Source organism: Cyanistes caeruleus, chromosome 2 (assembly GCF_971803275.1).
Source record: "Cyanistes caeruleus chromosome 2, bCyaCae1.hap1.1, whole genome shotgun sequence".
NCBI classification, from domain to species: domain Eukaryota; kingdom Metazoa; phylum Chordata; class Aves; order Passeriformes; family Paridae; genus Cyanistes; species Cyanistes caeruleus.
The window spans coordinates 31,537,714-31,550,998 of NC_141702.1; the positions used below are offsets into that span (position 1 = coordinate 31,537,714).

Here is a 13,285-nt window from a genome sequence, read left to right on the forward strand (position 1 = left end):
AATAAATACAGATAATAAAGTAATAGTTTTATTATATTTCTATTAAACTGTTTTCAATTTTCATATGCTTGTTGAAAAGAAATTTCTACCAGGTCTTGGGATATTGAAAAAAAATTGAAGTGTGCAAGAATATTTTTGTTTTAACAAAGAAAAAAAGTTAGAAGTTTAAAGTTTATTTCAAAGTGCATAGGTATTTGAAACTTAAAATCAGAATGTTTTCCCCATAGTAATTAGTATTTGTGCACAGCCATGTTAAACCCCGCTTAACTGAGGAAACCTGGCATGAGATGAATGATACTGATATTTTTATCTTGCATCACAGGTATTTGACAGAATCCTATGGAAGTGGCCAAGATATTGATGATAGAATTGTAGAAGGTATTGAAGTTTCTTTCATTTGACTAAAGGTTCCAAGGTTACTTTTTTTTTCAGAAATGTGACTCAATAGCAAGTGAATAAAAGCTAGCATAGAAATATTATCAGACTTTCTAGAGCATAAATTACAGGTAGTTGATCTTGATCCTAGGTTTTGAAACTTTTTTTTTGTGATTTAATTTATTTTTATTTATTATAGTCTCATACAGTCATTTTATCTAGAAAATGTTTACGTGCATGTTTGAATTGCACTTTACACACATAATGTACTAGAGGTGATACCCAAAATGGAATTCTAAATGGAATAAAATCTGCAAGGACAAGATTGTTTTTTCATTACTATTTGTTCGTACTATGAAAATTTAACTCCCCCTCCTCACTATCAAGTTCTCAAAGTCAAATAAAGTAGGGAAGTTCTTTTAAATTATGATTCTGGTTCATTTTTCTGTTATACCATTTTTTGTCAGAAATCACATAATATAGAACAGCAGTTTGACTGTATCTATCTTTACAGTAGACTCCCAGACAAGATGAAGAGAGACTGTTGATACTTCTCATTAAACCTCTTTAATGTTGCATGTACCTCCTAACTGAACAGAAAATAGCTTTTTGAGAAAATAGAAGTATCTGAAAAAACCCCAACTTCAACCAATCTAATAATTCCTCATACATCAGTTTTAGTCCTTTATAGCATAGAATAATTTATTTTTAAAATTCTTGACTCTGTGTCCTTTTCTTTAAAAAAATATTTACTTTTGCTTTAAATTTTCCTGTTTTCAAATTTGAACCTCTTATTCAAGAGGAGTACTGCAGGCTTTAATCTCTTGTTGCTGTTTGTCTGCTTCAACCAGTTCCTTAGTGAAATCCAGTGTGTGCTAAAGGAACTCAGAAAGTGGGCAAGAGTTGGATAATGCCTGATGCAAATTAATTGGTACTTGTAGATATTCCTCAAAGAGTTTGGGCTTTTTGATTTAGAACAGCATCTGATGCACAGATTCTGAAGGTTTTTGGGCATGATTTTAATGAATATGCTTGTGGCATATGTATTACTAGAAGAACCTTCAGCCTAGCTGGAAGACCTTGTACAATTTGGTTTTATTAATTTTCTTTACTTTCTTTAAAACTTAGTATTACATAAAATAACCTGAATAGTTATAAAGATCATGTAAGAAGTCAGATTTGCATTTTTATAGACTTCAATTGTTAAAAAAATGAAAATAAAGCCAAACAAAAAAAAGTTAATTCTTATGTCCTATTACATGAGGCATTATCACACATATTTTATCCAAATATTGATGTCATTCCTTCATTCTTTAATTTTTGTAGGAGCAGATATTTAAATGGTTGTCAGTGGAGTTTTAAATCTGAGTTTCTGCTCACTTAGCTTCCAGGGCTTACTTTTAGCTAGAAGCCTTAAAATATCTTGCAGATATTTTTAGTGGTTTATTGTTAACTTGATTCAGTAAACTATTTTTCTTTGATCTTCAGAGCTGGTAAAATGCAGTCTTCTAGAGGCCTTCTACTTTGTAACTAATTAGCAGTTTCAAACTGCTTTAACTGTGTATGATGTTTCTGTGAGTGTGTATATATATATGTAGATGAGAATTAGATTGCTTGCTGCCACTCTTTCTGTATGGGCTTTAACATGCTGAAAAGCAGCAGCCAGTAAAACATCAAATCAGTCAGTCACTTAATTGACCTAATTTGAAAGGGCACTGTTAAGTGGTTTTTGAAATCAACACGCTTTTCTAGTATTATATTTATTAATTTCTGAATCAGTCTAATACACTGCCTTCATGACATTTAAGTGGCATTTTTGTCTGTGGAATAAGTGGGTAGTTTAGATTTCATGAATAATAAATAATTGGGAAGTGTCTTGTCTCATGTAATTTATGTACCAGTTATTTACCTACTTCCTATAGAAGAACATCAGTGAATAATTTTTGGCATTTGTCTCTGGATTTCTTGCAGTATTGATTCAAGTACGTTGCAGTGTTACGAAACACTTAAGTACTTAATTTTATTTTCCACCACAATATATCCAGTATAATTTGCAAAATATATTATTCCTAATAGGTAATATTTTTCCTTTGATTTTCAAACCTTATTCCAAATAAGTCCCCTGATTATAATATATTTGTTCTCTCTTTTTGGTAGTTTCTTGATTGAATTTTAACTCTACAAAAATTTATTTTTAAACAGCAAATCCCCTATTAGAAGCTTTTGGAAATGCAAAGACTGTTCGCAACAACAACAGCAGTCGTTTTGGGAAATTTGTTGAAATTCACTTCAATGAAAAGGTACTGGAATTTTGTTACAGGTAACCAGTGGTGATTTTTTTTGCCGTATAATGGAATCACTTGACTGGCAGAAGGCTGAACAGACATGCTAGTCTTGCAGCAAATAGCCACCATCCCACTTTACAGATTCAATTTGTATTGTGTCACCTTGAAAGAAAAACCAGAGCCACACTGTACTGTATCATTCCTGGAAGGCAGTAGCAAGTCAGTAGGAAAATTGCTTCCACCCTCAAAAGTTTAAAAACGTGTCCCTTCGTTGCATATGTGAGTCTTCTCACATGAAGACTAACTCACTTGCTGTTAGGTATTCATGCATTCCTTTAATGCTCAAGTAAGTGTGAGTTGTGTATAAGACATAAATGTATTTCAACTTCAAATGAATTACTGTTTTTTTATGTATTTGTATGAAATTTTGGGACCTCACATAGTAATTTGTGTGTGACAGAAGTTAAGGAATTGGGTTTTTTTGATAGAAATACTAGTCAACTGTGTATCATAAGAAAAATTTTTTTTGTTCGGGTGTAGTTTTGTTTAGGTGGCATATGTTTACACACGTTCCACAATTAAGGATGACTGTTTGGTTGGTATGTATGTCTGAGTTGAAGACTCCTGTTGATGTTCTCTGGAGATTGTTTCCTCATCTTTCTGACTGAGGACAGACCAACTGCAAGAATTTGTTTCTTTTCCTGCAGACTTAAAGCTCATTATCTAGTCTTGAGCTTGGGGTCTTTTCCTAAGTTTTCATCACTTGGTTTGTAATTTAACTTTAGAACTTTTGTTAATAGGTTAGATAGTAAATTACTAAATTCCTTTCTGAGTAGAGTACTTTATCTGTTGGTCTGGTTCATCTTAATAAAGTTACTGAGAAATCAAAATTTTTACTTAAAATGATGGATTCATAATCTGTTGATGGATTCATGATTTGTCCATCTACCCGTCAACACTTACATGGTGCTTCAGTTTAATTACTTCAGCTGAGGCAAATAGCCCTCTGAGTATCTTCAGAAACTGCTTCAAAGGTTGTTTCAGCTTTCTGCTGCAAGATCAGCCTGCTTACTTAAGCCCCTTTTTTACAAGACATCACGTATCACTCTGTGGTCACCTTTTTAGGTCTGGTTTCTCAAAGTGATATGAGTACAGATCTGAGACCTCCTGCATAAGGGAACGATTGCATAACTGCAGTCAAGTTTGTCAGTCAGTCAATCCTTCATAGTTCCTGTACTGGCCATTAAGTTCAGGAATTTTCTTGCTATTAAGATTTCTCTAGGCATGGGGAATTTTATCATAGGCCAGATAACAAAGAGCTATCAAAAATCTGTGTCAGAATGCCTTCGCAATAAAGAAGTGCAAGTGTTGGAAATAAAATGTTGTGTCATAACTAATTTGCCTAAGATGTTGTCTAAATATGTACTCTATAAATTTAACCCCTCCTTTTATTTTACAAGAGTCTCAGTGAAATGCAGCTAAAGAAGGTTGTTGTAATAGCACTATCATCAAAAAAGTGTAAGGATGGCTGTAGCAATGCTCTTTGCTGTAACTCCTGAGGTTCTGCTATGAATTTCTTATTTTTGGGGTGAAGAAAATCCTTAAGAAGAGTGAATATATCTACAATACATGAGCTGGGAAGAGAAATAATGGTAAAGGCAATAGTTTCTTTTTCTAGGCTTAATATGTAATAGGTACAGACAATGACGTTTTTTTCTAGGGTTAATATGTATTAGGTATAGATAGATTTTAATCTTCTTTGGAGCAGTTTCTATTGAGTGCATCATGATCAGTCAAAAGTAAATTGAAAACCTGAATCTCAAATAATGTAACAAATATTCAGATAATCACAAAAATATTTCTTCTTCCTAGAACTCGGTGGTTGGTGGATTTGTGTCACACTATCTTCTGGAGAAATCTAGGATCTGTGTGCAAGGGAAAGAAGAGAGGAATTACCATATCTTTTACAGGCTTTGTGCTGGTGCTCCAGAAGACATTAGGGAAAAGCTATATCTAAGCTCTCCTGACAACTTTAGGGTGAGTATCAGAGTCAGCATCTGTCTTAAAACTGAGGAACCTGTGCTGTTCCAGAAAATGTACTGTTGTATACCCAGCTGTTAGTAATATTATGGGCTCTTCTAGAGTTGTAAAGCGTGAATTTCTGCAGTGCAAATCTAGTAAATACTAGTCAGTTTGCTTGTGTTCTGTCATTTGTTTCCATCTCTCACCATTTCTTGCCTTATATTTGGCTTGGAACATCGTGGATGGGGAATTTTGTGTATTCCTAAAATATGCCGACCAAATCTCTTGGGTGTTTTGAAGGGTTTTGTAGCACAACAATATGGAATTAAAAGGACATAAGCTAAATTATTGTCATCTTTTAGACTTCCTTGATCTCAAACGAGATGAGAAGCACTGCAAACAAAGAATTAAGTTACTGTGCTGACTGTTTTCTTTGTTAGTTGATCTTCCTACTTGGATTTCTAAATAAAACTTGCACTGTGCTTATCTGTTGCTTTCCCTTTTGCACTCAGTTCCATCAAAATTCAGCAGAGGGCTAGAAGCTTTAAATACACAAATGTCCTACCAGTTTTGTGCAAGGCAGGGGTTGGACAGGCAAGACCTAAATCAGTGCATTCACTGTGGGGAAGGTGGGGGTCACCAAACAGGCGGCTGCTGCCTCTTGGCTTGGCCAAGTCAGTCCCTCCTTATGGATGAGCAAGGAAATGGGCACAGAGCTGCACTGCCATATTGTGTGCACTTACATTTGTACTGTGTGGTATCAAGGTGATCTTGCTCTCTAAAAGCCATGGCTGTATTCTAGGACAGGTTTTCTTACTTTCTCAAGGCATTCCTAGAGGTCTTCATGGACCTTACATTATTTCTTTAAATATTTAGTTTGTATCTTCTTATAGTTTGTCTGCTTGTGCTCAACTACATGATGGAAACTTGTTCTGATGCTTATTAGGAAAGAGCTGCTTCCATTCCCTAGAAGGAAAGCTTTTATTTTGAAACACCCAACAAATAATACTGAAGAACACCCAACACCATTTATATTTGTAAAACGTGGAGCTATTTTTCAAAACTTTCTTCTTTACTCTGCAGTTACTCTGTGAAGTATTCTCTTGTATGTTTTAAAGCTAAAATGTTGAACAGAATTTCAATTATGTTTTTATTGTGCAGCCACTTTTCCATTAAATTTTATTTCTTGAAGTTAAGTGATTTTTCTTTCTAGAATATATTGCCTACCTACTCTTGGGGATTTTTTTAAAATCAAGAATTCTCCTCATGAGAGCACCTAAGGTTGTAGATGTCAGGGTCAAACTTAAAACCTCCTTAAAATCAGGCTGGTGCAGGACAGTACTTAACTGTAAAAGCCTGAGTTATTTTACAGAGGACACTTTCTTGCATATTTCATGTATAAAGAGTTTATGGCTACACCAGCCTTATCACACCTTTTTTTTTTGACTTTTACTAAGATTGTAGCAGGCACTTTAATTTCCATTAAAGATTTTATTGCTTTGTCATTAGTTACTGTTTGAATTCTGAGTTCCTTGCATGTGAAAGGTCCACTCTGCATGTTAAATTAAAAAAATTTAAATGTAAATTAAATTTAAAAAAATTTAACACAGCTTTTTGTCGCCCTTAAATAGATTATCTTTAATTAAAAATCAAACAAACAAAACCTTAGGATAATTTTCATCTTTCTAAGCTTGTAAGTGAATATAAATATTCTTAAAGTTTATTGCCCATATTGCACTAAATTTTCATCAAGTTTTATTTTTCCCACTTTATGGGAGATTTTTAGGAAAACAAAACTGTAAAAGATCAGATTTCCTTCTAAATTGGCATTTCTTTTGTCAAGATGATTTTTGTATTCTTTATTCTCATTTGCTACTTCAGTTTTCATCATAAAATGGTTTTGAATAAGCACGCTTGTGTCACTTTTTTTTAATTGTGCATAGGTGACTGCATGTCTGGTTCAGAATTCATAGAAATGCCGTCTTTCAAGCTTCTGCTAATAGACTGTGATATTACATAAGGCAAAGTTTGATGATTGTTCAGCGTTTTCCTATCAGTACTGTTTTTTTACAAGGAATATATTAATAAAAAAACTAAAACTCTAAAATTGGTTTAGAGAAGCTCATCCCTTAAGTCACAGTTTTACATTGGCTCTCTTGTGCCCCTTGTCTTGAGCCTTATGGTTTATTGAGTCAATATGGCCTCCAAATTAGGGCTAGCTTGTGTTCTAAGACTCAAACCTGGTTTCCTTAAAGTACACTTTGTTGGAAATAGCACCATCTCAAATTTATGGTGGGTTTTTTTAGTTTGTTTTTGTTTTTCAAAGGGAAAAAAACATTATTAAAAGATAAGGGATAATTTAATTCTCTTTACTCCTTGATCTTGCTTCCCTTTGACTTACGTGATCCCTTGGAATCTCCTCCCCATCCATTTGACCATCATGGCATAGGGACACATTGCTCTGGGCATGTAAACCAAGACCCTGCATTGGCTGCACCTACCTGACCTGTCTTCTGGATTGCAGCAACTCTTATGGCCATTACCTCTGTATTAATTGCTCCTTACCCTGCAGGTTCCTTGGGGAAGTGAGAATTTACTTGGCCAAGGATTATGCAAATAGCCCTGCAGTTCTGCAAGTTTCTTACACACCCATTCTCCAGCACAACCCACATGAAAGCATGCAGTCCTGGGTGTTCATGTTTTAGATTGCCCTGCAGAAGTTTTCAGAAATTCAAGGTCATGAGGAAAGCCTCTGCTGCACCTTTTAGGTCTTTGTGCCTTGGACTGAATCACATGGCTGTGAAAGTAAAGCTACACAGTAAATCTGTACCTGAAGTAATTCTGTAGCTGAAGAGCAACAGATGGGGACGAGAAGCTGAACTTCTTTCACATCTAAATTTCAGGAAGAGAAGTCAGATTGCCTTATGTTTGGGTTGCTAAAGTTACAATGGTGTGCTGTACTACACTTGAAGCAAACAACCATCCAAACCAAACCCCAAGTCTAGTGGTATTCAGATGTACTGTATGATAACCTGAAATTGAACTGTGTTCTTTTAAAAATATAATTTCTCCCTAATTTAATATATAAATTTATTCAAGGTTTTAGCTTTCAAATGACAACCATTATCTTGTGATTAAATGTCTTTTATGTAGGTTATCATTTATTACCATGCTGGTTCATGTTCTCAACCTGTCAGATAAGTTTCCACACTCTCTTTTTGAAAAGTATGACCTTTCTCAGTTCCATCCCCAGTTTCTGGGATTGTGTTACTAATGCTGTAATACAGGGATATACTGTGTTTAAAATACGCTGTGCTTTGCATTCTTATTGGCTGATAAAGAAAACTTTGTTAAACACCAAGCTAGCTTTGAACAGTTGTCACTTTGTTTTAATACTAAATTTGTCACCAGTTTTTCTTCTGCTGTTAGAAATGCTTCAAATAATATTTTGGGGTTTTGGAATTTTGCATGTAAATTTTAATCAGAGAGAAGAATTGTCTGTGTTCACCTATTAGAAAACATCTTTGTTCAATCAAAGAGCAAAGAATCAGTTCACTTCCTTCAGACAAAGGGCTCTGTCCAAGCTCTTGGACAGAGTTCTTACATTCAGCTGAACAAATCAGAAGGAAAAAGCTGGCAATCCCATTTTGCTGGAAGCAACAGTAATTATTTAAATCTAAACTCAGTCTGATTTACCAAACAGTAAATCTGAGATTACCATACAACATGAGGGGGATATCAGAAGCCAGGTTCTAAATAAGGCTTCTGCTTAGACAATGCTAAATATTCTTCAAGCTTTTAAATACACTGTCTCCTACTACCCATAGGAATATTTGGTGAGGAAAAATTAGTAGTTTCATATTATATGTAGGCCAGAAAATTAATGCTTTTGGTTCCTATTTTGGTTGTCTTTTCTGTAATCGTGGACTCCTTGAATAGGCTTAATAGAATCAAATAGCAAGAAAATATTATGTGACTTAATGAATATCCCATTGTGTCAAAAAGTATTTTAGTTGTCAAAATAAAAAAATTGTCAGAAGAAGTTTGGTACTGTTGCAGTTCTTTAATTTTGTAGATGTAAGTAAATACATTTTTAAGGAATGAATTATGAGCATTTTCCATGTTGTTTATATCAAGTGGTTGAATCAAGCCATGTAGGGCAAGCCTTAAATAAAAGCATGTTTTCCTTACTTCTATCTTTGAGTATGTATTTCCACTTTTTTATTGTTACAGTATTTAAATCGAGGCTGTACCAGATTCTTCGCTAACAAAGAAACAGACAAGCAGATTTTGCAAAATCGCAAGAGTCCTGAGGTAGGTTTTTATCTTCAGTTAGTTTGTATTGTTAAGTAATGGAGATACAGTTGAAAGTGATGACAATTTTACAGTGTGGAATGAAATGTTCATTTTACACATCTTTATAGGTGTAAGAGGGTACTCTCAAAGCTGCTGAATTTAGAACTCTGCTTTGGAGTTTAGTCCTAGAAATACATTTTAACATGCATCATAAAATCCCAAATGGAACAGTGTATATAAAATGGTTTCCTCTTCATTCTTACAATAATGTAACACTTAATAATGCAGCTTATCTTCTGTGGAAAACAAAAATCTAATACTTTTGTAATTTTCTTTTTAAAATATTAAAAGGGACTTAGAGATAGGTGAGAAGCAATGTTTTTTTTGGAGCCATTTTTACTACCTGGAGTTTTGTAATGATGCTCCAAGCTGTTCTGTAAATCAGCAGTGCAGCCTCACTTCTAGCTATGACTATATTCTCCTCCTCGGTGAACTTTAAAGGTTTTTGTTTTCCCCTTGCTATTAACTGCTAGTTATGCTAGAACATTGCATTTCCTGGATGAAAGTCTGAAGTTTCAAAACATTTATATCTTCTTGCTCCATCTGTGTTTATGATTTTTAGAACTGGAATTACCAGAATTTGTAGCACTTAAACCTTTGAGCTGTTCACATGAGGATACTAAAGAATTTGTTCTGAATTAATAGTATATATGAATTGGAAGTTGTTAAAACACTAATTAAACTTCTACTCTGTTCTCCAATAAAATTTTCATCTACTCATACTTAAAGTATGAAATTCACATTTGTGTAGCTGGAGGATATTTCAAATATTAATCAAATCAATATTTGTGATTCAGTAGCAGGGTAAGCTGCACATATATCTGACAAAAATAACTTTACTCGAGAGCCTCTTTCCACCAAGTGGCCATGCCTCTCTTTCACAACTTGGTCTTGAAGCTCAAGAGAGACTGTATACATAGTTCCATTGCTCAAGTCAACATTGTCAAGTCTACCCCATGATTCCTAGTGGTTGTATTATTGTAACACTGAGCATGTAGTCGGGACTTCAGTTGTGAAATGTAGGCTTTTTTCTATAATGAGGGATGGTGGAGAGGCAGATACAAAAATACTTGCTTGACATCACTGTGAGGCAGAAAGCTGGTAGATACTCCATCCTTGTCAAGCATATAGGCTAGCATTGGGGAATTTTGCCTCAAATTACCCAGTTTTCCTTTCAAGAATAATTGTAATGAGTAGGCATAGAGTATCAACATTGACTTATTTTTGCTACTGGAAGGTGAACCTGTTCAATCTTCTGTTATTGATGTGATTTACAGGTGGGTGTTGTCATAAAACTTGTCCTCTGATGGACTTGAACTAAGAGAAGACTTGATTTGAAATAAGTGTTTGTCTAAGTTAAAACATACTCGGAGAACTGTTCTGAAAATTTATATAAGATATGAAGTAGCACAACATATATCATAATACTTATATGTGACTGCCATATCTCTTTGAAGGCTCAATAAGAGATCAAAGTTAAATGATATTTAAACCTAGCATAGCTGTTTAAACAGGAAATATATTGCCTTGTTCAGGTTTTTAAATTGGAAATTTAGTATTTGCTCTGTCATTTTATAAAAAATATTAAGACTGTTTATTTGAATAAAAGTAGCTGGAATAGTCAATTAATACTTCAATTATTTTTGTGTTTTCCTTATCAGGAAGATGAGGTGATCATTTTACATAATTAACATGTAGTTTAATGTTATTGATGTGCCTACATGTTGTGTGAAGTGAATTTTTCAGATGCATGTGGTGTTTTGTTTTGATAAAAATTGTGTTAGCTTATTTGATATTAACAAGGCTCTTAGTTAATTATTCTTTTTAATTGAAAACATTTAAACATAAGTGTAAAAATGTAGCTCAGTCTGTGCATGTTCATGTAGTTTATTGATTGCATGCAGATGTGTTACTTTCTACTATTCAAACTGGTTTATAGCTAAAATAGCTTTCAATTTATTTAAATTAGAAAAATCAGAAAAATGTTAAATTAGTATTTCAGAACATTCTGAATATTCTTTTAACCCATAGACCAATGCAAACAACTTTTCTCTTTCTTAATTACCAGCAAAAGTCAACTAGTATTATTTCTCTAAATAAGTCTGTTTAGAATAAGGATAACTCTCCTGGTTCTGATTTGTCCTATACTCCTATCCTTCTGTCATCCTATTGTAAGGACCTGTATCTTCTTTCAGCTGCTTGGGGCTAGAAGGACTCCTTTGTATTAAATACTCCAATAGCTCCCTTAGCCAAAGTCTTCCTCCCCCCTGCTCACTATCTCATACTCCTCTGTCCTTAGCAGTCATATTCTCTAGCTTCTGCTTTCTGAGGATAGTTTGAAGTTTGCTTTAAAATTTAAGTTTGAAGATCATGCTTCCAAGTATCAACAATTTAAAATAAATTAAGGTTCTTGTAAAGCCTATGAAGAACTCGAATCTCTACTTAGTTTGGCATGCTTTTGTATGCTTTTTGTTATGACTTATTCTTGACTTGAAATATTTACTTACATTTACTTTAAAGCACTTACATAGAATTGTTGGTTTTTCTTGTTTTATAGTATCTTAAAGAAGGTTCCTTGAAGGATCCATTGTTAGATGATCATGGAGATTTCAACAGAATGTGCACAGCAATGAAAAAGATTGGATTGGATGATGAGGAAAAACTTGACCTTTTTAGAGTAGTGGCTGGTGTACTTCATCTTGGAAATATTGATTTTGAGGAAGCTGGGAGTACTTCAGGTTAGATGAAATATAAATTGTTTTTTGTAAAAATACTGAAAATGCCTCTTGATTAGAGATGGTTCCTTTCCATGTGAATTACTGATTTTGACAGCTTCTTTGTTTTCATGGGTAATTCAGTCTTAATTCACCCCATTTTGAAGTCAAGTTTACCTGTTTGTGTTGGAATTGTACTTCTTTACTTGCTCTTAAAGCAGATAGGCTTGCACTGAAATTGTTCAAGAGCTTGTTCAGTGAAAAGTTTGATATAAAGAAAAGAGCCATTTTGTGTCATAAAACAATACTTGTATTTTAACAATAGCTTTAAAGTCCAAGTTCTTGCTAATGCCACAAAAATATATTGAAATTAGTGATGAGCAACTCCACCTGTAGGGAAAGGTATTATGTCCCTTGGCTTCCAAAAAGTAACATCATGTTAGTATTTTGAGAGGTGAAGAAAAAAAAGTTACAGCAAAAACTTAACTAAGTATAACTTCCTAATTTTAAGATGTTGCTCACTAGATGAAGCAGTACAAGTGTAGTTGGGACTTAACTGCAGAATATGAATGAAGGTTGATGAAGGAGAGTTAATGATTTGGGAATTGTCTTTAATACCTTACTACTGAAATCAGCCTCTCTATATTGAGAACTGCTGTTCATATATTCCTGAAGGTCTGATTGCTCTGGGTCTGGATGTACAATTATACAATATACTATACTATAGTATATATACAATTGTACTATAATACAATTATAGTAGAAAACATTTAAGTATGTAGGTTTATCTTGAGTTGCAAGATAGAGTGAAATTGTTTCCCCCTGCTCCTACTTTTCTAGTATGTATTGCTGTTGGTGCAATTGTTTGGAAGAGCAGACCAAAGAACATTTTAAAAGGTGCTCTGAATGATGAATTAAATGAGTTCTAACTTTATAGGTTCTCTAGCTCCTGACCCCAAGTACAGAATCAGCACAGAATGTACAAAACATTCTGTTCAGAAGAGATCATGGGTGGGCTCTAGTCCCATGTGTCAAATCAGGGCCAGTGCTGAATTCAGACTGGGTAGCTTAGGGTTGGCACAGAGGTGGGGTTCTTTTGGTCGTTGGTTTTTTTATCTCTCCCTCTGCTCTGTAGGTCAGATCAGAACCTCCCCAGTGTCAGTTCATGCTGTCGCCATCTTCATGAATATAACTGAAATGACCATGATTAATGAGAATCAGTCTGGGAAGATGCAGGTGTAGAGATGAGTAGTGGATTTGTGTATCTCAAAACAGTGAGCTTCCCAGAGAGCTTCCCTGTTTGGGCCTTTTGGGAGTTGTGACTTAGGCATTGACAAGGTGGAACACTGAAAGATGCATAAATGTGGGTTTGAGAAGGAAATGAACAAGAGTGGGAACCACAGATGGTAAGGAGAGTCAGGGTTTATAGAAGGGAACGTCATCAGGGAACTTACATCCCCTAAATACTGAAATTCAGGCCCATTTTTTTCTGGAATAAATTATTGAACTTCTAAAATATAAGTGAACTTCTAA

At 34.3% G+C, this 13,285-nt stretch overlaps 1 protein-coding gene across 7 annotated transcripts in view; it reads left to right on the top strand.

Moving 5' to 3' along the window:
* The window catches only part of MYO6 (myosin VI), a 102,610-nt gene that overhangs the window by 44,370 nt on the left and 44,955 nt on the right, over positions 1-13,285 (top strand). For all 7 annotated transcript variants that reach the window (XR_015282964.1, XM_086876307.1, XM_086876308.1 and 4 more), the window contains exons 7-11: positions 323-378; positions 2,578-2,675; positions 4,533-4,697; positions 8,916-8,996; positions 11,596-11,776. Coding sequence is in view for 6 of the 7 variants with exons in the window: in XM_086876307.1 (XP_086732433.1) it covers positions 323-378; positions 2,578-2,675; positions 4,533-4,697; positions 8,916-8,996; positions 11,596-11,776 (581 nt within the window). In the remaining variant the exon portion in view is untranslated. The remainder of the gene's footprint in view (positions 1-322; positions 379-2,577; positions 2,676-4,532; positions 4,698-8,915; positions 8,997-11,595; positions 11,777-13,285) is intronic.